The 26,534-nt window shown below is 37.3% G+C and overlaps 1 protein-coding gene across 5 annotated transcripts in view; it reads right to left on the reverse strand.

The window, feature by feature from the left end:
• SHPRH (SNF2 histone linker PHD RING helicase) overlaps positions 1–26,534 on the reverse strand; it is a 57,869-nt gene that overhangs the window by 25,889 nt on the left and 5,446 nt on the right. For all 5 annotated transcript variants that reach the window (XR_014227613.1, XM_082306398.1, XM_082306400.1 and 2 more), the window contains exons 4-17: positions 21,865–22,083; positions 21,465–21,543; positions 20,516–20,666; positions 18,628–18,733; positions 18,005–18,261; positions 16,879–17,574; positions 13,336–13,587; positions 12,462–12,540; positions 10,358–10,521; positions 10,010–10,266; positions 7,061–7,182; positions 4,263–4,351; positions 2,430–2,522; positions 166–273 (exon numbers count right to left, since the gene is read on the reverse strand). Coding sequence is in view for 4 of the 5 variants with exons in the window: in XM_082306398.1 (XP_082162524.1) it covers positions 166–273; positions 2,430–2,522; positions 4,263–4,351; positions 7,061–7,182; positions 10,010–10,266; positions 10,358–10,521; positions 12,462–12,540; positions 13,336–13,587; positions 16,879–17,574; positions 18,005–18,261; positions 18,628–18,733; positions 20,516–20,666; positions 21,465–21,543; positions 21,865–22,083 (2,672 nt within the window). In the remaining variant the exon portion in view is untranslated. The remainder of the gene's footprint in view (positions 1–165; positions 274–2,429; positions 2,523–4,262; positions 4,352–7,060; positions 7,183–10,009; positions 10,267–10,357; positions 10,522–12,461; positions 12,541–13,335; positions 13,588–16,878; positions 17,575–18,004; positions 18,262–18,627; positions 18,734–20,515; positions 20,667–21,464; positions 21,544–21,864; positions 22,084–26,534) is intronic.

Consider the following 26,534-nt stretch of genomic DNA (forward strand, 5'->3'; position numbering starts at 1 on the left):
CTCTGCGTGTGTGCGCACACGCACACTGATGAAGTCCCATTCCAAACAGGCTTTCAAAGAACCTTTAGAGATAATAAAACAGATGGAGTTCTGGATAAATGCATGAAAATAATATTAAAAAAAAAATCTCAAAATTCAGAGACTAAATATTTAAGAGGTACCTGCCTTTCTCTGGAGCTCCCGAATGGTCTGAAGAACTGGCTGTAAAGCCTGATGGGCTTCTGCAACTTCTGCATTGGACTTACTCATATAATGCTGTCGAAGTTGTTCTGCCTGTATGGAGACGAGAGCTTAAGTTATGCACAACTCATTTACAAGGAATAATTGAAAATGCAAAAACTCCCCAGCTACCATAGTTTTTTAAAATGGTTAGCTACCTGTGTGCTACCCACATTCATCTGTTAGCAATATTTAGCATTAATTTTTTCCTCTAAAATCTAGCATTTATTAGTAAGCCCAAAAAACATTTGAGAAGACAAACTACTACAAAGATGCTAACTGTGCAATTTCGCTTTTGGACAAGCCCGAACAACACAACAGGATTACATTGCATTACAAAAATGAACTAGAATTTAACTCATAATTCTTACTTCTCTGTACATTAAAATATATTTTGTTGAACAAGTAAACAATAAAAAGATCCTAGAACAATCTGAAAACAGGATAATTTAACTTACTTACATATAAAACTTACCCATAAAGTAACAAGAAAGGTTTAAATTTAATTATTTTTAGGTGCATCAGATGTAACTTTACAATAAAAATTACTTCTGACAGTGAAAACCCCTCTTGGTATGCAGGTGCCTGCACAATATAATCAGTACCAGTTTACTTGTTATTTTAAAAACTGATGAACAAATAACATATTTCTTGCAAGTAACGTACACATACATGTATCTTTCACCGTTACATTCTGATTTCACTAGGTATCTTTATTTTGTGCATTTTAGGGTGTGTTTAAGTCTTCCTTCTTTTTGTTTGCTACTATCAAGATAATTATATTATTGTTACAGATGGAGCTCAGTTTACCAGGAGTGGACAGGACTCTCAGGTATTTGGATGAGCTACTGGCAAAAGATAGCTATGAAAAACAATCTCTGCTTCACATTTATAAGCAAAATACAAATTTACCGATCCCCTTCCTCTTTACAATAATGTCAGGAGAAGGTGATATAAAAAAATTGCTCGAGTTACAGGTCAATAAAAAAAAAAAAAATGGGCAGTATTTCCATAAAGGCTGGTAGAAACTCCTTTAAATATTTAAGAGAACATGTCTCATTAAAACAGAAAAAAATGCTACCTCTGCATAGAACTTGCATAAAAATGATAAAATATCACAAGATATCCAAATAATAAGACAGATATTGATCACCACCACATAACTGTAGAGGCTGAAAGAACTGGGATTGTCCAGCTTGGAGAAGAAAGGCTTAGAGGGTACAAAATAGCAGCCTTCCGACAGCCAAGGTCCTTTCCAACCCAAACGATACCACAATAATGATGTTCTTTTGCAAACGTGGTCCATATGTCCACTACAAGTAACCAGTGGGGAACAGTGATCCCAGCTATCTTACCAGATATTTCCCCAGTTAAGATTAAGTATATAGTTAAACAGGCTCATGCACACAGGAAGTAACATGCAGCGACTTGCTTCTCTGGCCAAAGATGGGCAACCTTTCTAGATGCTTAGGCAGTACAAGAGTGACAGGGATGAACCAGCTGCTGTAGGGCATGTGAGTACAATATAAGTAATACAGGGAGAGCCTGAACAGATGCCACTGGCAAACTTTAGGCTATGAAGAACGCCGCAAATCAGGACCTTCTCAAGAAGGTTTCAACGAAGATATTACCAGTACCGCACACAGGACCAAAAGGAGACGTAGAAAAACAGCTTCAAGGCATGATTGAGAAGATGCGTTAGACAGTAGTAGCTTATATTTACTAGGAGATGGGGAAGTGTTTTGGAATGGAGGGCACCTATGCAAGAAAAAAACTTCACCAAGAGAAGACCCTGACTATCTGCAGTTAAAATGAGAAAGCTAAAGAAAACGTGAGAAAATAAAGGACTCAAAAGAATTCAGGCTGATGCATTCTTTATCAGTAACATCTATGTAAGTTATTTCCCCAAGAACATTGTGGAGGTGGGGAAATCACATTTTAGAGATAAAAAATATTAAAACTTCCATAAAACACACTCACAACATAACAGAGATCACCAAGCATTCACAACAGCACCATTTTACTGAACATTTCTCCTCTCATCTCACACACTAAACAACTCTTGATTTTACTAACCTGAAAGGAAATATATGTAGTTAACTTGAAAGCTATTTAATGTTATTTCTTTAGTTTGAGAAAATATGGAAGGATTAAAAAAAATAAAAAGGTGCTCTTGAAAATGTATTTATATAAAAATGAACAACGTTTACCTCTTCTGCAAGTCGGCTATCACGCAGAGTTGGGGGAATTCCTGGGTGCTTTGCTAACAACAATTCCATCAAATTGTGTGTAGAATGAAGTCTCTAAATATACATAAAGTCAACAGCAATCATGAAAAACTACATTGCAACATCTGTGACAAGAAAAGCAATGAAAGCTTACAGCAAGAAATTAGTATTAATTTAAATTAGTTTTATTTTTCCCTCTGTTAATCTGGAAGCATCTTATAAAGAAAATATACATTCTTTTCCTCATTTTACTGAGGGAGGAAACGAAACATTAAAAAGACCTTCAACATCTCAAAAGCAAATCAGCTGGAAAGTTTGATAGCAAGTCATCAGATTCTGTCCCATACTCACCCTCCTAATTAAAACAGCCCTTAACTATCATGGAAAACAAGTTATTTATCTCAGAGCACATTCTTTTGTAAATACCTTTCAGAATATTATAAGGAGACAATTCACTTAGCCTAGCTAAAGCAAAATAAAGTATAAGGAAAAAAAACAGCTCCCAAGAGCTTCAGTCTTTTTTGCTATTTTTCACTTTTCTGAAATAAAAGATGACTGAATAAAACATGACCTTTTTGTTTATGTTTAGCGAAAATAAACTTGATTGTTAATATAATGCAACTCTATTCCTCTTTCCTAGTTTCACCCTACGTATCTCAAACTAGATTCCTAATATTATGCTGCCTGCATATCTCCCACAAACTGATACTAATAACTTTCACTATCATGAACTTGTCCCCTTCTTACCTCCTGGATCCACTTCACCTTTGCCCTATTACTATCTCAGCCACCGAAGAGCACTAGCCAGCAGTAGTTTGCCATTATCTTAAAGAGCTAAGCCTACACAACTGGGAAGTACTCAACAGAAGCTGAGTTTTATTACACAAAGGCAATATGGAACAGTGTACAAAAAAAAAGCTTTATTGGATTGCATAATCCAGTAAAACAGCTTAATTAACAATCTCATTATGAGTAGCTTAACAAGTTTATGCTGGTACGGCTACACTAAGTGAAAAATGCCTCTGGGGAGTCACAAAGGAGAAGGAAGGATCAAAGAAGCACAACAGAGCCATCAGATGACCACATGCAAGATAATCAAAGAATAACTTACTTAGTGAAGCAAGCAAAGTAAAGAAATAGACAACTGATCACTTCTTATTTACCTGTCATTAACATTTTAAATATCTTGTTATGCTTAAGAGAATTTTGGTCAATTTCGAACTGATATTTCTTGAAGAAATATACAGAAGGTACTTACAGAACCATTGCTTTTTTAATCAGGAAAATATATTCATATTTTTAATATAGTATTCAAAATGTATTAATATATATCCTGAAGAGAAAATTAACTTTGATTCTTTTTCATGTTTTGATGCCTTTTCAGAGAATATCTTCTGTAGTGCAACAATTTTATTATTCTCTATCATTTGGCATGTTAATATCATTCTCAATGCAAACCCAGCACCCTGTATTTGCAGGATGTAATATAGTACCATTAATGTGAGCAGTCACAGTCACATACACAAGGAATTCAGCATGTTAAGTTTACTGCAGAACAGCAGGTGGAGATCATACACTGCTTCTGGGATATCATGAAGACGCACAAGCAAAAGTTTTTATAAATACAGTAGCTTTTTAAAAAAAAGGAAACATGAAGGTCACTGGACATACTCCTATCTAAAGACTGTGATAATGAGAGCAGGCTGAAGAGTAATTCAGCACACCACTGGAAGAAAGAAAAGACTGACCTGTTAAATTAAATCTAAAGTATTCCAGTTCTTAACTATGTCTCTTTACATTTGAATGCTCACTCACTTGCAAGGAATCTGTTTTGAGCTTTTCTTTGTGCTCTTCAGATGATCGTAACACTTCTCTGTACAGCTCTGCAGCCAATGCATATTCTCCTGAATTAAAAAGAGAGTAACAAAAACATACACATATTGTGTTGTTTTTTAAATATACACCCATGACTGGCCATCACTTGTTACGTACTAAGATGTTTTCAGAGAGGCTGTATAATATCTACTTGTCTTCAAGCAAATCTTCCCTATTCATCCCCCTTCCCCCCCAAAAAAAAACTGGTAAGAGAGTATTATATTTTACAAAGACTAAAGCGGTTTTCAAATTAAATATCTTTTGTGACTGCAAGATCTGTAGACTTCTGATCTTAAAATATGTAATCACAGTTGCATAAATCCAAAAAATCTCACATATTGCACTAAAGAAAACATCATCTACAACTCACTGCAGTGATGCATTACTAAGTTCACACTGCAAATACATTATTCACTCTTCCAGTGAAAACAATGAAAGTTGTGTCATACTTCAGAAATGCAGAAATGATTGAATACATGCAGGGAGCATAACTACTGATGTAAGCTGCTAACATCACAATCACTTCTCAGGAAATAGATTACATAAATTAAAAAAGAAATACAAAATTGAAGTTGCATATGGAAAAGCAGCAGCAAAAAAAAAATTATTTTCTTTTCTCAACTGACAGAAATTTACTTAGCCAGTAACAGTCTTCGAAGACTCTTAAAACTTGGAGAAGTACAGGGACATGAAATGTATAAAGACAGATAACACAGTAAAAGAAAAATCATCTTCCTACATATCTGGAAGGGTAACAACCCTATTTCAACAAGATTTGTTGCTTCTTACATTGAAACAGTTGCCAGTCATAAGGGTGTAATCCTGCAATATACTATTGCTATTACTAGTAACAGGCCAAAAGCTATGTGCTGAATTTGCAAAGCTTCAAGGTTGAGGCTTGTCAGGCCTCCTTCGAATTTTTCTTGACCTGCCTGCACCTTTTACTTGACTTAGGTGTGACAGCAGTTTCTCTAATTCACTAGGTGTCTATGGCTAACTTTTTTTTTTTTAAACTTTTGTTCATCTTTGTGTGGTACTATCACAGCTTTATATAGATAGCAGTAACAAGCAGTTATTCTATGTAGAATGAGATATTTACAACTAACACGATGATGTAGTGTAGAGAAATACAGGCCTAGTAACAATAGCAGAGGCCTTGAAAAGTAAAGATATAGGATGCAGTGTAGAGGAGTACAGCCATGGGATGCTAAGAGATGGTGCATAGGCTTGGCAGTGAATAAGGAAGCCATGGCGACAAACAACTCACCCACAGTCAAAGAAATGCAGACCTACAGCTGGACAAAACGGGTTTTAGGGGCAACAAAGAGAACAAAGAAATAGTATGTAACATTCATAAAAGGCATCAGGTACACTAAATTTGGTGTTAACGTGGAACTGCAGACCAACGAAGAAAGAGAAAGGCGTAAAAGTGTGCTAGCAAACATAAAAATGACCCTAATTGGATCCTTGAGCGAGAAAGAAGAAACCATCAACACAAACATCTTATTCCTCCTGACAAAGAACTCCAGGTGGTGACAACTAGCCATAGCACTGCCACCACTAGTATGAAACCACTGACCTCAGGACCCAGAAGGGCAGTAGAAAGGTGAGCATAAAAGCAGGAGAAGCAGTAGAAACAAGTAAGTGTGACTATTATTGTTTTTTCACCTGTAACAACTAGATCTGGGCTAATAACAATTAGACCTATAAGATTTCAATTATACTAACAATAAATTCATGGCTTTACTTATACATAAGGTGCACTTCCTCCTTGCTGATAAAGAAGATTGAGTGTAAGAGTAACACGGGGGGGGGGGGAGTTACAGACCAGAACTCTGCCTCAGTCCTGCTTTTGTGTCTCACCAGATGCAATTTTCATCAATCTGCTTTTCAAAAAGGGCCAAACTTGCTTTTTGCTGCTAGTGTATTTTAGAAGCATTTAATCTGTACAGAAATCTTTTTAAGCACTTAATTCTATCTGAAAAAATTGATACCCATGCTGCAATCATAACAAAGTATTTCAAACCTACTAACTACAGACTAGAGAATCTGAATGTAGTCTTTCTGTAAGGCAAGTAACAGAACAGGCAGTTTGCTTGTTCTCTTCTTTGAAGGAAGACTTTAACATGAGCTGGAAAAATTCAAGCAGCTTGTCAACTTTAGAAGACTTGTTACTTAGCAAAGAGGCATTTCTTTCACATTCACGACTACGTTATTTTAATTTATTATTTTGTTTAGAGGGACATTCAAGATTAATATAATTATTCTTGTTTCCCATTGAAAGCTTTTTTTCCTCCTAATTCAGAAAAAAAATCTACATTGACAGAGCTGTATAGCAGGCAGCAGCAAACAGATTCCACAGTCAGCATAACAGTTTGCACGGCAGGGGGCACAAAGGAAGCCCAGAAAGCGGTACTGATAAAACAAAAGCAGGTTAAACACAATTACACAAGTATGACTTCTTTTCTCTTCCCAGTACACACAGATGATAGAATCAAGAAAGAATAATGCTCTAAGACATCTCAAAGATGCTCCAAACTACACCTATTCTTTTCTCCATCTAGAATGAATGCTGGGTTTTATTGCAAACACTGTTACATGCCTCTCTAGTTTCCCAGGATTTCACTTTTTTTTTTTTCCCTGAATTCAGAAAAGCCACTGTTTTAACATGGTATCATCTAAACCATAATTAGCTTACTAAAGGGAGTAAAGAATACGCTACAGCCATCCAGTCTTACCTTTAATAATATGGATACCAGCTAAGCCATTAAGAGCACACACCAACTGTCGGTGAGCTTCCTCACACTCTGTTCGACATTTCTTCTGCAGAGATGTCAGCAGTTCCTCCATGGTCATGGTGCTGAAACAGAGACCAAATGGCTCAAATTTGAAACAAAACCACAACACTAGAGAAGTGAAACCGTCATGCTGTGCAGCATGAAAGATTGTTACATGTATCCAACATACTGTGCAAATGTTTGAGATTTATTTACTTATTAAAAAAAACTGTCAGCTTTTTTCCCCAGCTAGAGCTTTACCCTAAAGGAGGTCGACATCTCCTAAAAATAGAAAGAAATAGGAAATAAGAAGAAAATTAGAACTAGGTAAAATAATCCTTCACAGGGCAAAATATTTTGCTCCTTCTGTTACAGTAGTGAACTGGAAACAAGCAAAAATAGACCTCCTTTTGCTAGAAGCTGTTCAAACGAAAACAGCTATGAGACTACATTTCTCCCCTCTGCTACCAATCTAAACATGCAAAACAGATGAGGTGTCAAGGCAAAGAGGAAAACGTGTGGAATGAGAACAGTGAAGATTAGCAACTATCATTTTAAACTTCTTTTTCTACATTTGTTTGCAGTATTTGTAATTCTTGAGAGGAATTTAGTCAGAAGGGAGTTAGCTTAACATAAAAATACAGGAAACGGAGAGGTAAGAGGGAGAAGCAAGAACAGAGATGAGAAAGAAGAAAGAAAGAAGCATGAAGGATAGCTTGGAGTAAGGCCAAGGGACAAAGAAATCAGGCAGGAAGAAGCCTGATGTGAAGAGACAGGAGAGTAAACTGCAACAGCAGTCTACAACAGCTGACCTGAGGCTGCTTCTATGACCAATTACTGCTGTGAGACCAGACACTACACCCCTCCCTGAAACTCTGCTCCTCAGCCTCATTCACCTTCAGGGGAAGCATTTGGCGTTTAGTGCCGTGGAGTAGAGTGAGAGGTGCCATAACTCCTGTGCAGTCTGGGCCCAAGGTGTGCTGGAAGGGCATCCGTGAGTAGGCCTTTATTTTACCCTCCTTGCAACACTTCCATTTGCAGAAACTGTTTGTTGAGTTTACGCTACACTGTTACGCTAGAGCAGGCTTTACATCAATATAATCAGTATTTGTAATTAGCTGAATTCTGCAGAGGTATTGGCAAATACACATAGTACCTGCTGCTCATACTGTAATACTTTCCTCACTACTACTTATCTTTCATTTTTAAGACCACCAGCAGTTTCAAGAAAAATTATAAACGCAAAAGGATGTACATATAAAGTATGCAATTTGATATATAGCCTGAGACTACCAATTAAGACAAAAATAAGGGTTTTTTTCCTCAATGTAACTAGGGGAGCCTAGAAAACTCTGTTTTGAGGCTTATATTTTTGCTGAGTAGGTGTTCTCATTTACTGTCTTCACTACACAGGTGGGAAAAGAAGGTCATCTAGCATAGAATATGCTCCAAACTCAGCTTTCTTGTTTCTAGCCAGTTTCTCTTATCCATACGCTCCAGCATCAACCTTCTTGTTTCAGCAAATTTCTCTTCTTCATCAAAGTTTCTAGCACTGAATTTCTTCATTCTTCTCATACATATAACTAAAGCCAGGAGCCACATCTTCTCTCTGTTCTGGGAATGCCCACTGCTGCAGTCAAGCTTGGTTCACAAAAAAAGACAGGTAAATAGTGCTGGGAAACAACTTTTCGTGGTACATATGATTTTAAGAAAGATTTAATTTTCATCACTAGTTTTTCCACCACAGTTACTATGCAGCTGTCACTCTGCAAGCATTCCACCAAAATCAACACAGTACCAAGCTGTCCCCAGCACACTCAGCTCAGTTTACACATTTCATTTGTAATCCACTGGCTCATTTTAATGCAAATAATCTTGTATGGACTGGTGGGAATATTGATTTCTCCCATGTTTGAGTCCTTGCCTCCACACTAGCAGACTGTTAGACAGAAAGTGCTACAGCACAGTGCCTACTATTGGTCCCTGCTGAAGTAGGTGCAAAGTCAGCTACAGCTGCTTAGGCACTGTAGGTGCCCTGTATGAGAAAGGGGAAGGAGTAGGACACAAAACTTCATAAAAGGATAAAAAGAGACTGAATAGAATGGATGAACAAGAGCAGGAAACAGTAAAAACTTTTAACACTGCTGGTGTTATTTCAAGTTCTTCCCTACCTGTAGTTTAAAAAAGAAACAATATAGACAGTGCTCTGAGAGTCTGGAATAGAAACAGCCTGTTCTTTCATAACCCCCCTCTAACTGACTGAAAAAATAGCTGCTACATTTCACAAAGAGTGCTAGCAACATGCTTTTTGTCTAACAAAGGCTGAGACCAAACTGGTAACTGGTATTTGGAGGGCACTTGTGAGGAAGATGATCTTGAAAGCGTACAAAAAAAAAAAGGGGGGGGGGGGGAAGGGGGGGCATTTTAACAGTTTTCAAGTTTGGATCTACATTTACAAATTCTGCAACCTCACATTAACAACATTTTCTTTGAATTAAAGAACTATTCCATTCTGTTTATTAATTTTGTTCATTGTTCTCATTTATGAACATGTGTTTTCCAAGAGACAAAGAAAATCAGTGGACTTAAAACTGAGAAAGAATCCGGTTTGTTTCACACTCAGTCTGCCACCTGCAACCCCCTAGTATCTACCAGCATCATAAGGTTAAAATGTTACTACACAAACAACTGCCTCTCAGTACTATGTTCTTTAACACAAGAATTACACTAACTACCCTACTGCATCCCATTCAGCTTCTGAGGTCCGACAGCTTGGTGTGCTATAGTTGCACATTTAACTGAAAAAGCTTAAAATGAGGCTTGTTTGAGAACTGTGCAAGATTTTGCACCATTAGGGACAGAGTTTTGCTTTGCATAAAGCAAGCCATTTAAGAAGTGACAGCAATTCACCTTTTCTGTAATGGCAAGAATTCTCCCCGAACAGCTTGTGGATGACAGCAGGCCTGCCTCAGCCGCAGCAAAGGGTACAGAATAGAAGTCACAGTCCTTCTATCTAGGCTACTAAGCTTCAGAGTCCAGTCCGAAATCTTCCTGAGTTTTGCCAATGCATCCTGGCAGCACACCTCGTGCTGGCGATGATAGAAGTGTCTCTCCACAGGAGAAAAGTGAAGCCAGTGTACATTTTCTGTCTGAGGGGGGATTTGAATCTGCAATTAAAAAAGAAAATAAGTGTAGCTTGCAAATAAAGCTATTGATAAATGTTGTTCAGGAATTTTAAAACCCAAAACTCTTATTTACTTGGTCAATCACATCCTTCTTTGCTGATCTCCACATTATCTTGGCAATTAGACTGTAGAGAGGCCGGGGATTTTTCCTACAATAAGGTCGATATAAAAGTTGGTCCCACCAATGTTTGACCCAGTAAGGATCAACTCCAAGAAAAAGGACTAATCCATAAAGATCTGCCAAGAAAAGAAAGTGTTTTAGTACAATGTTTGTGTTTTAATACTTCACAAGATGCCTCCAAAAAAATTAACTTTCATACAAAGGTTACCAGGCATAAAGCAACTACACTCTGGCCATTATCTTTTCCACTTGTTTTCCAGTCGTTCCCTCATCAAAATAGCTAATTTGAGGCAGGGGACTGGGTCGGGGAAGGCAGGGGTTCTCTCCTTTAGCTAGTTGTTGATTTTCATAGAACATACTGGAATATTACTATTTGTGAGACACCTTCATAATTTCAAGTTTAGCAGAACACAGCAATGAATTTAAACCTATTCAGAGCAGAGGTGAGAGGCAGAAATTACATGATTGCATATGGTTAACTGGGTTTGCCAGGTTTTTCTAAAACAGTATTGCTCAGTATCATTACTTCACAGCCTGCTGTGCACCAACTGTCTGTTGCCCACCATCCTAAAAGGGGCTGCAATTCAGAAGACTTTCACTTTTCTACTAAGGCATAAGAAATTAACAAAACACTTTTTTTTTTTTTCTTACTAATTGAGAGAATACAGCTTGCTAATTCTGCCCAATTCAGAAACGCATCATTCTGGGGGATGAAATTTAAGGACATGCTAACTTCAAGCTTGTATCTAAACCTTACCGGAAAAATACAGAAGCACATGTTTAAACGCCGCATGTGGACAATGCAGGAATAAAAATATATGATGGTATCTTATAGATAGTTCTTAAACATCTGGTAGCTACATTCTTTATTCTGTTAGCTTTATGGTAATTTTGGCATTCAGCTGAGAGCTGCAAGACATTCACCAAATACATCATAGACCAGAGGAAAAAAAATCCTGGGGATCATTTCTATGCAGGAAACAATTGTTTACCCAGAGGTCCTATCCCACTTTATTACAATGGCACAGATTCAAATTAGTCAGCAGTTTTCATCCCCTATGTGATGGGGGCTGCCTCAGCATAGCCTGAGCACCTGGCCAACATGTATTATGGACAATATGACATTTCAGGTATGTATTAAATCAACACTATTACACATAAGGACTCAAACAAGTTAATCATGACAGTGAAATCAATCATTTCGTTCTACAGTGTTTGCTTTGTTAACTACGTATTCTCACAGGTGTTATGTGTATTTATAAGTTCAATCCACAATTTTATAATGAATTAATCTACAATATTGACTTTTATAGTAGTTTGGTATCTGAACAACAGTTCACAAATGCTTACACTGATTTATCCACTTTCAAACTCGTTGCCTCAATGTGTACCACATATTTCTAAATCCAAAGAACACAGGGAGATGAAGTTACTCAGTTCCCTTTCTTTTTTTCTATCTCTGCCTGAAGCCTGTCTACAGAAACTGAGTACCTCACAAAAAAGACAAGATAAATGACACCTGCTAACATACAGCTCCACACATCTCAATTCATTAAGTCTTTACATAAGGACTTAAGACAGTTTCATAAAGCTTTAGTACGATTTTTAGAATTTATATTCATGGCAGTTGATGCCCACAGTAGTTCATACAGGGCTATGTAAAAAGCAAATACAGCTTTGCTTGCTGTATTTGACAGTTAGAAGGATCCTGTAACCAGAGCAGACTATCTTTAGCTGCAATAGAGAAGGGTTAAAATTTACCCACTCTGCTAAGTGAAAAGTGAAGAACAGACTTGAGTCAGCTGTTCAACATACAGCTGCTCTGCTCCCCAAAGTATTTGTCTAACTCAGGAAGATAAGAAGATTTCAGCTCTGCAATTCTTACATTGATACATTTATTGATGGCTTTATTACATGCTTAAGGTTTATGGCTTACAAAGTCAGAGTACCTAACAAATTCAGAGCAAAACTAGCAGACATTTCAGCTGCTTCAAACCACCACCTAATTATCAGCACAAGGAAAACCCACAGATGACACTGCTACATAAAATCTCACCTTCTAATCCTCGCTGCACAGGAGTGCCACTGACACACCAGCGATTGATTCCACTTAAACGGAGTGCCATTTCAGCAGCCTAGCAAAAGAAGATAGAACCAATGGTAGGAAGGGAAAAACAAAGAGAGTGGAACACAGTCTGAAAACACGTGGACCTTATTTTTAACAAGTCTGAACACCTTTTCAGTATGTAAGATTAGCAGACCTATGAGCAGCATTGGTATAATATATTATAAAAATGTGTATAAAGTTATTGAGGTTTTTTGAAGGTAACTGAAAGCTGTTAAAAGCCATATCTACTTCCAAGTAATCAAGTGCAATTAAGGGTTCGCAGAAGGCAAACAGTTAGCAAAAGGAACTGTGTGTAAAAAAAAAATTGAAGCCCATAAGCCATTATGTAAGCAGCATTTTTGTCTTTCTGTCTTTGGCAAAAAGACTGGATGAACACTAATTAAAATAATCTCCCTCTACAGACTGCAGCCCTAGAGTTTGCAGACTGCTGACTATTTTAGCTTTTAGACCCAAAGGACATATCTATGCCTCTGAACCATGTCACTGAACAGGCTAGTGTCTTGTTTGAAACTATCAAACACCATATACAACACAATGACCGAGTTCTTTAAACTGTCGGTATACATTATGTTAAGTATTTTTTGAGCTGGATATACTTCAGTCTGCCAAAATTCCCAAAGGAGAACCATTTAATAGTAAATATCTCCAACAGAAAATACACTTCTAAAGAACAAGCTACAAGGACACATTACCTGAGTGCACTGAACACTAAGAGAGCGAGAGGGATGTCTGTTGTGTTATTTACAATAAGCTTGTCAAAACCCTTTCAAGTTAAGTAAATGCATGCCCAGGAATGTCATACCTTTGCAGTAGTGCATTCAACCATTTGTGCTTCATCGAGGCAGATCCTCCACCACTCCACTGCTACCAAGGGGCTTGGGATGGCCATGTACCGCTTCTGGTTCCTGAAACGGCGCCCATCTTCGCTGTTACTGTGGGGTATATCTACATAGTTCAGTTCAGTGCGGAGGACATCATATGTGGTGATAACCACCTCCTGCTCCGCCAACATGTGTGGCTGCAAAAAGCCATGCTTCTTCACACCTTGGTACACCTACGTAGATTTGTATTCAATAGCACAATAGCAAAGAATGAAGGTAAGAGACACTAATAAAAATGCTAGAATACCAGTACAGCTTAATACGTTCATGCTTTTAGCAGTGTTGCTCATATAATATGAAACCATTCATAAAACCTGTATTCATATAGTAGCACGGTGGGAAATCCATAGAACTAACACAGATAAAAAATGCAATACAGACATTGATGCAAAATTTTTATATATGATTATTTATACCTTCGCAAAACATCTTTTTTTCTCCTTTGAAGAAAAAAGGACTTCAGTATTTTCTACAACAGTTATTTGTTAAAACAGTTGTTTGCAAGATTAAGTATTCTGTAATGTTGTACAGAGTAACATTATGTAAGTCAGTGTTACGTGTCCGGTCCTCTCCTCTCCTTTACCGTAGATGTATTACCTTTCTCTCCATTGCCCCAAAAATTTCATGGATGATTAGGCAAAGACAGAAGTACACAGCAAAATATTTAAAAAACAGAAATGATACTCTGGATAATATTTTATCTACAAAGAGGATTTCTACAGAGACTCATGAGATAGAAAGAATACCCTAGTAAGAAACAATCCCTATGCACCAACAGAATATTATTATAAACCTTTCATATTGACATTTGTTCTAATATCAGAAGTATTTTTCTTATCTACCTTCTCATTTTAAGCATAATCCTTTTGGAAACATACAGCAGTTTAAATAAAAAAATTAACAAGCTAAAGCAAACATTTTACTATATGCTTCCCCATGGTAGCATTCTATATCTGAAGAAAATAAATACAGCGCATATTACAAGTTCCAATATATTTACAATACCAAAACATGTTAGAATTTCAAATAGCGTGGGGTACAGTACACAATCAAAATATGTTTTTAGAATAGGAGTGTTTTCTCATCTGCAGGATTTTGAGCTACTAAAAACAATTATCAGAGTTATGTATCAATTGCCTTTTTTTTCCTTCCCATACAAACTTTTTGTCTTGCTCCCAATTTACTGCAGAAACCTACTTCAAAATTACAGGCATCCATTGCTTACTTTAAGAATTTTATCATCGGCTACTTCTTACCACTCATCTAGATCTGTACATTAATCACAATATTAAAACAGATACAGCTTTCTTCTGACAGATACAGGAATATCCTTTTTTTTTTTTTTTAGAAAGAATCTATATTCTAGTCTCAACTTCAAATAGCTAGCATCTTTCTATTCCTCTCTCATTCTGTGAGTTTATGATTAATTATATAAGAATGGACCATCTTGGTTACTGTTTATCTACTACTACCTACAAACACTTTTACCATTTAAGAAAATCACACTGTCTTTTAGTCCCTCATAGTGTCACAAACTTAAATGTTCTCTTAATTCACGCAACTAATAGTTAAAAATACTAAAATTAAGGTGACCCTGTAAAATCTTAGTTGATTTTGCCCCTCTTTACCCCTTGATGATCAGCACATTTCACTGTTAATTTCACTGTTAACTGTACTTTTTCTTCCAGTAGTAATCTTCCTCTACATTTGTGCATATGGCAACAGCGTTTCTGTCAACTGAAAGAAACACTTGCAGAAAATTTCTGTTCAGAGCATGTGCAACCAGTCCAATGGACACGAACGAAAGAGAGAGAAGGGGAAGGGGAAAAAAAACGAAAAAAGAAAAAAAAAGAGCATGCTTGCTGAAGCAACTGTTAAGGAGAAAAAAAAAAAAAAATAGCTGTTGAAGTCTAATGATCTCTTCCAAGTATTTATGAACAGATTTTCTGGAGGTTTATAACTTGGCCAAGCTTTGGTTGTTTTCACAGCAGCAGAAAAAGACAACCTGCCACAAAACAAGACCTACCGATAAATTTTAATTTCTTGTTCTATTACATAAAACCATTAGAACTTCCCATGGGTGGAAAGTAGTTGGAAGAAAAAAAAAGTACCCTTCATATACAATGCAAAACCTGTTAACACGGGAAACTGGTTCTTTGAAACATCTGCACTATTTTTGTTTTAACTTTACAGAAAAAAAACCAATAAATTTTCATTTTGAAGCAACACTGAAAGCAAGTCTGGATGACTTACAGTTGGCAGTTAAAAGAAAATGAAAACGGTGTCTTAGAATGGAAAGTGCCGCACAGTTTAAAGTACTGACATTCAGTATTTAAGCTATTTTACTGTTGCCATGTAAATCTATTTCTGACAGTTTTCATCAAAACTGGTATAAAACTTGGACTGGGTCCTATGAAAACTGTGCAAGTTTTACACATTTGTTAGTTGGTGCACTAAAGCTAATTAGACTGCTCACACAAATGGCTTACTGGAGCCTAGAATTCATTTATACATTGGGCATCTGTGCAGGATAGCTGAAGGTACCAGATATACCCCTGAATACAAAGCTTCCTCTCTTTATCAATCTACTACTACTGTTATTTTATTCAAAATATAAGGGATCTACAGTTCTCAAAGCACTTTATCATTATAAAGGTTCTTGCCTACTAAAAATATGGACAAAACTTGACTACATCATTAATAAAAGACAATGGTTATCCTTGAATACTGCGATAACTATATTAAAAAAAAAATCCTACATAGCCGTAGTTACTATATATATATATATAATTAGGTTTATTTTAGTTATAGAGCTATTAGAAATCAAGTAGAAGGACAATACATGGTCTCCAGATAAGCAGCATCCTAATAAATATGGCAAATGTCATAGAGACAATGCCCGAGTTGTAATGGTGTTATTCCCAGTAAACACCAAGACCCAAGACTTCCTTTGTAAAGCCTGAGATCCAGAAATTCAAAAGTACACTCTTTACCTACTGAAACATATGTTTTTATCTAGAAGGAAATGAGAAGCAACTGTTAGAGCTGCTTGGGTGCACATGTACAGTGAGACGACACTGCCAAAATACCTATAGTTAGGCCTTTCTAAGTTCCTTGATAATCTTTCAGAACAACAACAAAAAAAAAAAACCCACAAAACAAAAGCCAAAAAAACCCCAGCCTCCCTTCTAAGAAATCAGCTGCTGTTGCAACTGCTCAAAATTTGCTTCCATTTGATAAAGATATCTAGTCCACTGTATCATCTTCCAGTGATCAACTAATAAGGAAAAAATGAAAAACTAAATGCACTGTGCGATGCCAAAGCGTAGGTCTAATAGCAAGAAATGTAGAATTCTGACACAGAGGACAGAGAAATCTCTGACCTTTATGTGATACAATGTCAGGCAGGAAGCCCTGAGCATTGATAAAATAGCTCTCCAGAATATGAAGCTATATAATCTTACCAGAACTCGAAGAGAAGATGATCTTACATGCCTGTTGATCTCATCTACCCACTGATGACAAATAGAACTTGGAGAAATAATCAATGTCGCTCCTGTGGAAACTGGTTTCATTGCCACGAGGCAATGGGGACAGTAGAAGGGCTTGATCTTCAGGTTTTCCTCTTTGTAGTTTACACATTCTGCATGCTGCCATAAGTAACATTTCAGGCACTGCACACGAGCTTTATAGTCAGCCAACCCAAGCTCACCACAGATGCATTCAAAACGATATTCAGAGGTATTAAATGGAAATACAGAACTGGTATGTTGTATGCTACTGCCGGCATGTTCTTGGGAATGTGAGGATGGGTCCTTTGGGATTTCCTGCTGAACATCAGCTGTAGTTTTAGAAACATCAAAATCAGGATGACTGCTCATGTCACTGGAAACACGAAGGCTGCCATGCAAATCAGGAGACTTTGGGACACCAGCTTCCTGCTGAACATTATTCTCTTTTACAGAGTTCTTATGATCTGCTTCAGATTTCCTGTTATTTTTGCTAGTTGTACAATAATCATGTTCTTCCATGGTGATATCTACCCGTAAAGGGGTTTTAAGGACATTTTCAGAAGTGACATCACTATTTCTTGATTCTTTGGTTTGAGTTTTAGCATCAATCAACTGCTTCTTCTGAATGCTTTCTGAAGTCTTTGCTATCTACAAAGTAAAATTAATCAAGAACGTCAGACTTTCTCCTCACTTTTTTTTTTTTTTTTGGAACGTATAAACACAGCAAGACATAGATATTAAGATTTTATATCAATTTCCAGTTTGAGGATTTGGTTACTGTTTACCACTGTTTAAAAAACAACTTCACAGTAAAAACAATACATCTGCCAGCCCCTGCAGCACTATGTTAAAAGATTTATGACAGATGTAGTTAATATTTTAGCCCCAAATTTGATCTACTTATGATTTCTGCTTCTTTGTTTATGAATGATGAAGCAAACGCTGCAGATTTTTATCAATAAGCCAGTGTCACTGAACTAGTGCACACAGACAACACAGCTGAGAGTAGCATGCAATTGGTAGAAATAAGATCTGCCTTTGCAACATTCTTTGAAGTAAGTACGGCACCATGTTTTACCTGCTCTTTGGTTCTTTCTCGCCTCTTCTGTTCCTTGTAATTCTTTCCCAGCTTGAAAGACCCAGCCAGACCATGTCCTTTGACTTGCTCTACTACTTGTTCTGCAATTAGTTTTTCTAGAGTTCTTTTGAGAAGCCGTCTATTTCTCTGTATGTCATACCTATATATAGCACTGATGTACTTAAATATTGCAATAATGGATGCTCCTTTCTTCACATTCATTTCCTTTACAGCTGCTAATATCATCACTCGTAAGCCTATATGTAGAATCAAAGCAAAAAAACTTATAGCTCAGATAAAATGGAAGTTACCTTGGAGGACATATTAAAAGGAACTCTAAACACTAAAACTCTAAAAAGACAGTGCGTTTCAGTTAAATGCATAAACTCTCTTACAACGACCTTTAGTTACATGGAGCTCTGTAGCACACATCTGAGTTGGTAACTTTACTTTTAACTGTGGATCACTTGTTTGTAGCATGCAATCCTACATCACAGTGCCCAGCAAAAGAATCATTTCATTCTGCAGAAGTGAAGAGCAGCGTTGAACTCATAGTCAGTGGCCAATATAAGAGACTTATGCCAAAAGCAACATGTATTTAAAAAGCCATCAGAAATACTTACTGGGATATTGTATTTTTTCCTTCAATTTAAGCTCCATTTCCTTTGTTTTTTTCTTTTTATTTCCTTCTAAAGGTTGAGGTGGAACAAAGAAGTTCACGAGCTTACCCTAATGCAGACAACATTAAATAGTTATTAGCTCATGTCTCTCCACAGTAATTCTGAACTTCATTAATCTTTTCACATTTGGTAATAAGCATGAGCTGCTACAGATGTGTGCTCTGACCTCACTAATTTGCTCAGATAGCTCATTTCTAGTATACAGAGTGACACCCCATTCAGTTCAGTTTCTCGGCAAATGGTGTTCAGCACCCTACACTGCGAACAGAAAGAGCAGCCCTGCAAGCCGCTTGGGTCCTCCACTACTTCAGAATTAAGTTGCAGGAATCTACAGCTGTAAGTCATCGAGGTTACTGATGGGGGGAGGAAAATATATATTTAATATACAGCTAGAAACACAAAAGGAAGTAAACAATATAGATTGAAAAGCCCTAGTTAGTTGTATAACAAGTAAGTTTCTCTTTTTGGGCATTGCCCCCCAAAAATCTACTCTATTATCAGTGATTCAGGAACAGTGATTTAATTCAAGGAGATGTATACTCAAGAACCGGGATATAAAAAAGAATCCCAAAGCTGGAACAAATGCAGCGCCAATATTCTATGATTGTTTTATAGCTGTATTCATTGACACTTCACTCTGCCCTGTCCAATTGGTTGCTTTGCAGAGTTCTTAAACAGTAACCGCAATGAAACTCCAGACACTGTTTGAGCCCTACAGTGAGCTGAAATACTCAGAGTAACTCTGACATTGGCTTACACAAGCCAGGCGTCATCCAGAAAGTCTCTATTGGAATAAAGCACTTTTTTTTTTTTTCCCTCCAGGACATCATACAAAGACATTTTATGTTTGAAGACAAGAAAAATACAGATGACAAGGGGCCTTCTGAATGAGTGCAATAGTGCCTTTTAACCACAGGCAATGTCATATAATTCTGTTCATAAAGATCCCAAAATATTAGCTAAGCTGTCTGTCCCAAATACTCGTATCATGAAACAGTTTCAGAACTCCAGCTCTGCAAAAGCTATGGTCTCTAGCTGTTCTTGCCAGTTGATGTCCAGATGCTTTAGTGCTTATACTCCCCTCTTCACACTCCTCAGTGTTGACCCTCTGATACATTTAAGAAGAATCTTACTCTCTCTTTGAGAATTGAGTCTTTTTAACTGATAAAATTACAAGCAGGCAGGAGATCATTATGAATAGATGTACAATGAAACTGGCTACCATGAATTCAAAAGGACAGAACCCACATAAGTAAGAGTTTGCTTAAGGATAAAGGTTCTCTTGCTTCCAAGAGAATTTTTGGTTTTAGTGAATGAGCTAAGTTTTCACAAGATGCATGATGAGGAAAGTGAAAAGATGGAAAACTGTTGCTAAATAAACCCATTGATTACACGAAATAGAGAGGGAGCAGAAATCTTTATTCACTGAGTTTAAATCGTCCCTATTTTAGCACAGCATGTATGTCTAATCAATGTTTGATACTCATCAATACAATGAAGTGAAGGGGAGAATGATTTCCAACATAGTAGACTAAGTTACATATTTATACACTCCTAGAGTATGTGTAAACTACCAACAGCCTATTAACAGCGCAGTTGCCTGCTAACACCCTTCAACAATGGCAAACTCTTGATTGCTACTCATGCAAAACATTCCACTATTTATGCCACCAAGTATCACATACTACAAAGCAAAAATTTTCACTGTACTTTAATCCAGCTTTAAATATGGACTTCTATAAAACAGAAAGCAATAAACTCAAGATAAGTGCATTTCCATTAATTCTGAAAAGTATTTTCTTTGTACTAAATCTTACCCTGGTTTTCTTACCTCAGGTAATGTCAGATCATCTTGTTTAATGTCTGGTCGGGTATGAGTCAGAATAAGAGCCAACACTTCTACTGTTTTTCCAAGACCCATCTCATCTGCCAAAATACCTCCAGGCCACTGGGGTCCAGCAATCGGATATTCACGGATAATACTAAAATTCAAGTACATTCCCAAATGAAAGTCAGTAACTATAGAATGGTGTGATAGGGAAGCACGTGTTCAGGGACACAAACAGCATAGCTTCAGAAAGGCAAAGTTTGTAAGGTGAGGCAATATCTTTTATTAGATAAGCTGAGATTGACAAAAGCTAGCAAGCTTTTTGGGCGTACAAACCTGACCAAGACGAATATGTATGCCAGAAGCTTTTGGATTTTTTTTCCTCTCCTGACAGACTTTGCCTTGCTAACCTTAGCATATCATAACATTAGTCTCCAAGACATTGAAATATATTTATATTCACATATGTTAAAGATCTGAAAGTTATATAGGGAAATAATAAAAAGCAAACTAGCAATCAAAAGGTTCTATTCTAACCAAATTAATGAGAAAAGTGAAGCAGAATTAATAATGCAATATCCAGTATTAATAAAAAGCATTATACTGCCTCCTTCCTTTAGATTTTAAAAACATTGGACCAGAAGGTCGAAGCCTCCAATGCTCTAATTTAAAAAAAAGTTAATCTTAAAACCAGAAATTTGCACTGAAATAAAAAAAAAAAAGCTTTAAGAATTATGTCTTCGACTTGAGATTTACAGATTTACCTGCGCATTATATACTCCAGTTTGTCTTTTTTCCAAATTAAAGAGATCACTGTTCTAATTCTTTAGTTGCTAACTGAAAAATGACAGTTATGGATAATCTTATATCCTCCAGGTAAAAGCTGCCAATAAGGTTTTCACAAAGTACAATCTTGAGGTTTTCTCAGAAAGCCATAACTATAAAAACATACCAGCCAGTAAATGGATTATAGTAGATTTCTACTCCATCCAGAGTGATGACCTCCCGCCATAAGAAGTGCAGTGCATTTTCTATGGAGAAAGAGTTCATGTTACTGTTGTGAGGCTTCTCTATAAGCAGCACGCTGCTTAGAATTGCTCGGCCTTATCGTGACATTTGGAGACAAAAAGCAAACGTCTACCTCCACAGTGCTTCGCAACCAGCAAGATACATCAGCTGCTGTTCAGCAAAGTTTAGGTCACCATTTAGCGTACTACCCAAACAACAGCTTTTATAAAAATAGTAATGAAATAATTAACAAAGCTTCTAATCAAACAGCAAGAAAAGATTACTGGTGACAATACAATGCCACTTTCCTCAATTACGCAAGTTTTCCAGACCCATATACTTGCCACTGCTTGGAGTGCTTGTGAGGTTCTCTCGGTGAAGCATCCAGTTCACAGCCTCACTTTGGTATGGCCTCAGAATAGGAATTAACGCAGGATGCTGCACATCCTCTCTCAGTAACTGGATATCCTGCTGATGGGTGTGCCTTACAAAGTCATAAAGCTCTTCAATATTTTGTCGCTCTAGTTCCATGTCAGATTCTTCCTCATCTTCCTCCAGCTCATCTGCATACACCAAATAATTCAAGACACACATTATCAATCAACTTCGGTCAATATTTCAGTACATTTTGCTGCAACATATTTAGTTAACATATGAAATGAAGCAAAGCAAAACATCACTTAAACATATGTCATGACTGCACCTGACTCGGCTAGCAGCAGTAGGAAACAATGAGCACTACTTTCCTGAAAGTTAATCTTAAGACGCTATGGCGATCACAGAGGTACACATAATCAGCAAAGCTCTTCCTTTAGAATTTAGGGATAGAATGACCAGACCTTATTTGTTTGATAAAGACCTTCCACTAAACATTTCCAACTGATACAGAACCACAAATAACTTGTATTTCAGATTCAAATATTAACATGGGTCAATGATCTTACAGAAAGGGGAAAAACACAGTGGGTTGTCAAGGATTTGTATATTTTTCATGAAATAAAGCCTTTCTTGATAAAATAACATATTAAAAAAAAACCCATGAGGTTCTCTTCAGTGAGATTTCATGTTAATTTTAAATTGCCCATCTCGATAAGAAAATTGTAGCAGTAGGACAACAAGAAATTCTCACCACTTGCATCACTGCAAAAATTCAGACAAGGCATACTTTAGAAATTAAAACCCCACCTCAAGAGAAGTATGTACCTTCTGGGACAGAAGACCTACCCTTCTTTTCTGCCCTCCAGGAAAGAAGGCCTTGTACTTATATATATTTTTCACATAATTTGGATATATGGGCATACACAGAACCTAAGCACAGTAGAACAAAAATCCATGAAAAATTCAAGGGTCAGCATTTTGAGAAACTGACATAAGCTGAGGGAACAAAAGACAGAGGACAAGTTTTAACAGTGTTTTAGGTCTATTAGGACTCTCTTTCACAGAAAGTAAAAGCTTTCTTTCAGTCAAATAAACGGTGAAGGTGAAGAATCGTTCCCCAAACAAACAGCAGGAAATGGTGTGCCCAGGTATGGCAGCCACCAGTGCCCTCCCCTAATCCTAAAACTATATATACAAAGACTCGTAATGTAAAGGCAGCAACCAAAGTGCACATGTGGAGTTATTAATGTTCCAGGCAAAGGAAAAGCACCAAGCAGAGCACACAGCTTTATATACTACCGAAACCATTCCAAGGGATCCTCTCACACACATCACTCACTTCATGGAAAGAACAGAAAAATTAGAGTGATTGCAAAGTATAACTCTGATCAATGAAGTTGATCTATAATGACACCTACCATCATACTTGCTAAAATAACAGTTTTCAAATCTCACACTTCAGAGCATAATAAATTGACTTCTATATAAACTAAGTCTATCCAGAATTTTACAGGGTAGCAAAGACTACAATATAAAGTGTTTTTTCATACAATTGGATATGCTTTGTCCATACCTTTCTTGTTTTGTTCATTCTCTCAAAGATTTTTTTTTTCCTGATTAAATGGTTCTATGTACCACAGGGATTTTTAATAGGATGCTAAGGAATTTTAATAAGTAACTGAGAGAGAGGTAAACAGTGAATATTTAATTATGCTTTCAACCATTTCAAAATGTAATTCAATTACATAGCTTTCATCTTAGTATCTTTTACCTTTGAGAAACAGATGGCATTGTACTATTAAAAAATTCAGTTTCTATGATATGTTTCATAATCCAGTATTCTACTTAATTCCTTCAATGACTGAACTAAAGTTCTGCTATTGCATCTGGAATAGGATCTTTCCGTTTTATCTGTTGGGCAGTTTCCAGATTGCTGTATAAGAGTATCTACATCAATGAAAATGTAATCTTTTCCCCCTTTATTCTAGATTAATGGAAAACTTGTTGCTTCACATTTGGTATTAAAAAATGCCATACAAAGACCAAAAAAACTCTTCTTTGTACAAAGAATTTATTCTTCTTAAGAAAATTGAAGGCAAACGGTATATGGTATATGCTATCGCCATGCTATTGTGTGTCATACTATAGTTCCATGACACTATGGGAAAAACTCTGAAACATTTACCATCCACTAGGACAAACAGCAATTAAACAGACATTTTAGTCTTTTTTTTTAAATTATTTTAATTATAAAGACTATGGTGTTTTTCATATTAAGAAAGCAGCTAGCTGGATCTGTAAGTGATCTAGGCCTGTGTGTTCAGTGAAGCAACACAAAGCAACATGTAATATCATACAGCAAATACAGGATATGAGCTATTATAAAACCAGCTATTTATTAAAGCAAACAAAAGAAATCTCTGCAAACAAATTTCTCAAAAAAGTGGTTAACTCCACAATTAATGTTCAAAACTCATGAAGCTTCTGCATATTAAATATTTTGTCACTCTTTTGCAGATTCATTAATGCATCTATCCTATGCTTGCCATAACTTGAGATAGAATTCCTGCCACAGTCTTAAAACCAACTAGAAGGACATTAATGGGATGAATACATTGAGGAAAACAAATATATAAAATTAAATGTAGGGATAGAGAGGTCATGTCCCTTATTTGTGTAAATCCTTGTGTGCAACTCCATCAACAAAAGAATTTGCTCACAAATGGGGAGAACAAGCGTGGAACGTCTTGGAATGTTGTTGCGTAGAGTGCATTTTACATGCATATTGATAAGTGTTAAAATACATACTTACATGCAGTTTTACAAAAATTACAAGTAATTCTGTTTAAAAACAGGTGAAATTCAAATACAGACTAAATTGTTAGAAACGGAAATCAATTTACACTTCTTAAGAGGAATGCATTCATCGGCATACAATCAAGGCTACATTATTTTATGCTACATCAAAAAGTACATGCTTAAAAACTGTTAGAAAATGTAACTGGTTTCACAGTGTGTAGCCACCTGGGGTCTTCCCTCCCAAATCTTTTCCACTTCTGTGACATGTTTTATTTCCGAATTTAGAACACAGCATAATGCACAATATGGACTTATATAGTGTAATGATCCTGTTTTGTTCTCTAATACTTTCGGGACAATTCTTTACCTTTGATTTGGTTTAGAATCATAGAATCGTTAAGGTTGGAAGAGACCCTTAAGATCATTGAGTCCAATTGTTAACCCAGCACTGCCAAGTCCACCACTAAACCATGTCCTCAAGCACCACGTCTACCCGTCTTTTAAATACCTCCAGGGATGGAGACTCAACCACTTCCCTGGGCAGCCTGTTCCAATGCCTGACTACCCTTTCAGTGAAGAAGTTTTTCCTAATATCCAACCTAAACCTCCCCTGGCGCAGCTTGAGGCCATTTCCTCTCGTCCTATCACTTGTTACTAGGGAGAAGAGACCAACCCCCACCTCGCTACAACCTCCCCTCAGGTAGTTGTAGAGAGCAATAAGGTCTCCCCTCAGCCTCCTCTTCTCCAAACTAAACAACCCCAGCTCCCTCAGCTGCTCCTTGTAAGACTTGTGCTCCAGACCCTTCTCCAACTTTGTTGCCCTTCTTTGGACACGCTCCAGCACCTCAATGTCCTTCTTGTAGTGAGGGGCCCAAAACTGAACACAGTACTCGAGGTGCGGCCTCACCAGTGCCCAGTACAGGGGCACTATCACCTCCCTGGTCCTGCTGGCCACACTATTCCTGATACAAGCCAGGATGCCATTGGCCCTCTTGGCCACCTGAGCACACTGCTGGCTCATGTTCAGGTGGCTGTCAACCAACACCCCCAGGTCCTTTTCTGCCAGGCAGCTCTCCAGCCGCTCCTCCCCCAGCCTGTAGCGTTGCATGGGGTTGTTGTGACCCAAGTGCGGGACCCGGCACTGAGCCTTGTTGAATCTCATGCAGTTGGCCCCGGCCCAACGATCCAGCCTGTCCAGGTCCCTCTGCAGGGCCTTCCTACCCTCCAGCAGATAGACACTTCCACCCAACCTGGTGTCACCTGCAACCTTACTGAGGCTGCACTCAATCCCCTTATCCAGATCATCAATAAAGATACTAAACAGGACCGGCCCCAATACTGAGCCCTGGGGAACACCACTTGTGACCAGCCACCAACTGGATTTGACTCCATTCACCACCACTCTCTGGGCTCGGCCGTCCAGCCAGTTTTAACCCAGCGCAGAGTGCACTTATCCAATCCAGTGTTTGACTGACACTGAACACTAAGTTCGTGCATTTACTGAGCTATACACCTACATACTGAACAACCCTAGTTGCAACAGTTAGCAAAGAGGCCATCGTTTTTTTCTAATGTGAAGTGAGGATTTTTTTTTCTGCATCGCTTTATATTTATCTATATTGAATTTATATGAAATCTCCATTGCCTAGTCTGCTTGCAAGCTTTCAGTTGTTCATCTTTATTATGCTGAATAATACATTTAAAGTTTGTTGATGATACCATCTCATCAGTCACTGTATTTCCCAAAGCATTGGGAATATATAAAGCTGCACATGCCTTTGTAGGACTTGACTGGTGACCTTCATACACATTAACAACCGCTTATTTCTATTCTCCA

The sequence above is a fragment of the Platalea leucorodia genome (assembly GCF_965183815.1).
Source record: "Platalea leucorodia genome assembly, chromosome: 3".
NCBI lineage: Eukaryota > Metazoa > Chordata > Aves > Pelecaniformes > Threskiornithidae > Platalea > Platalea leucorodia.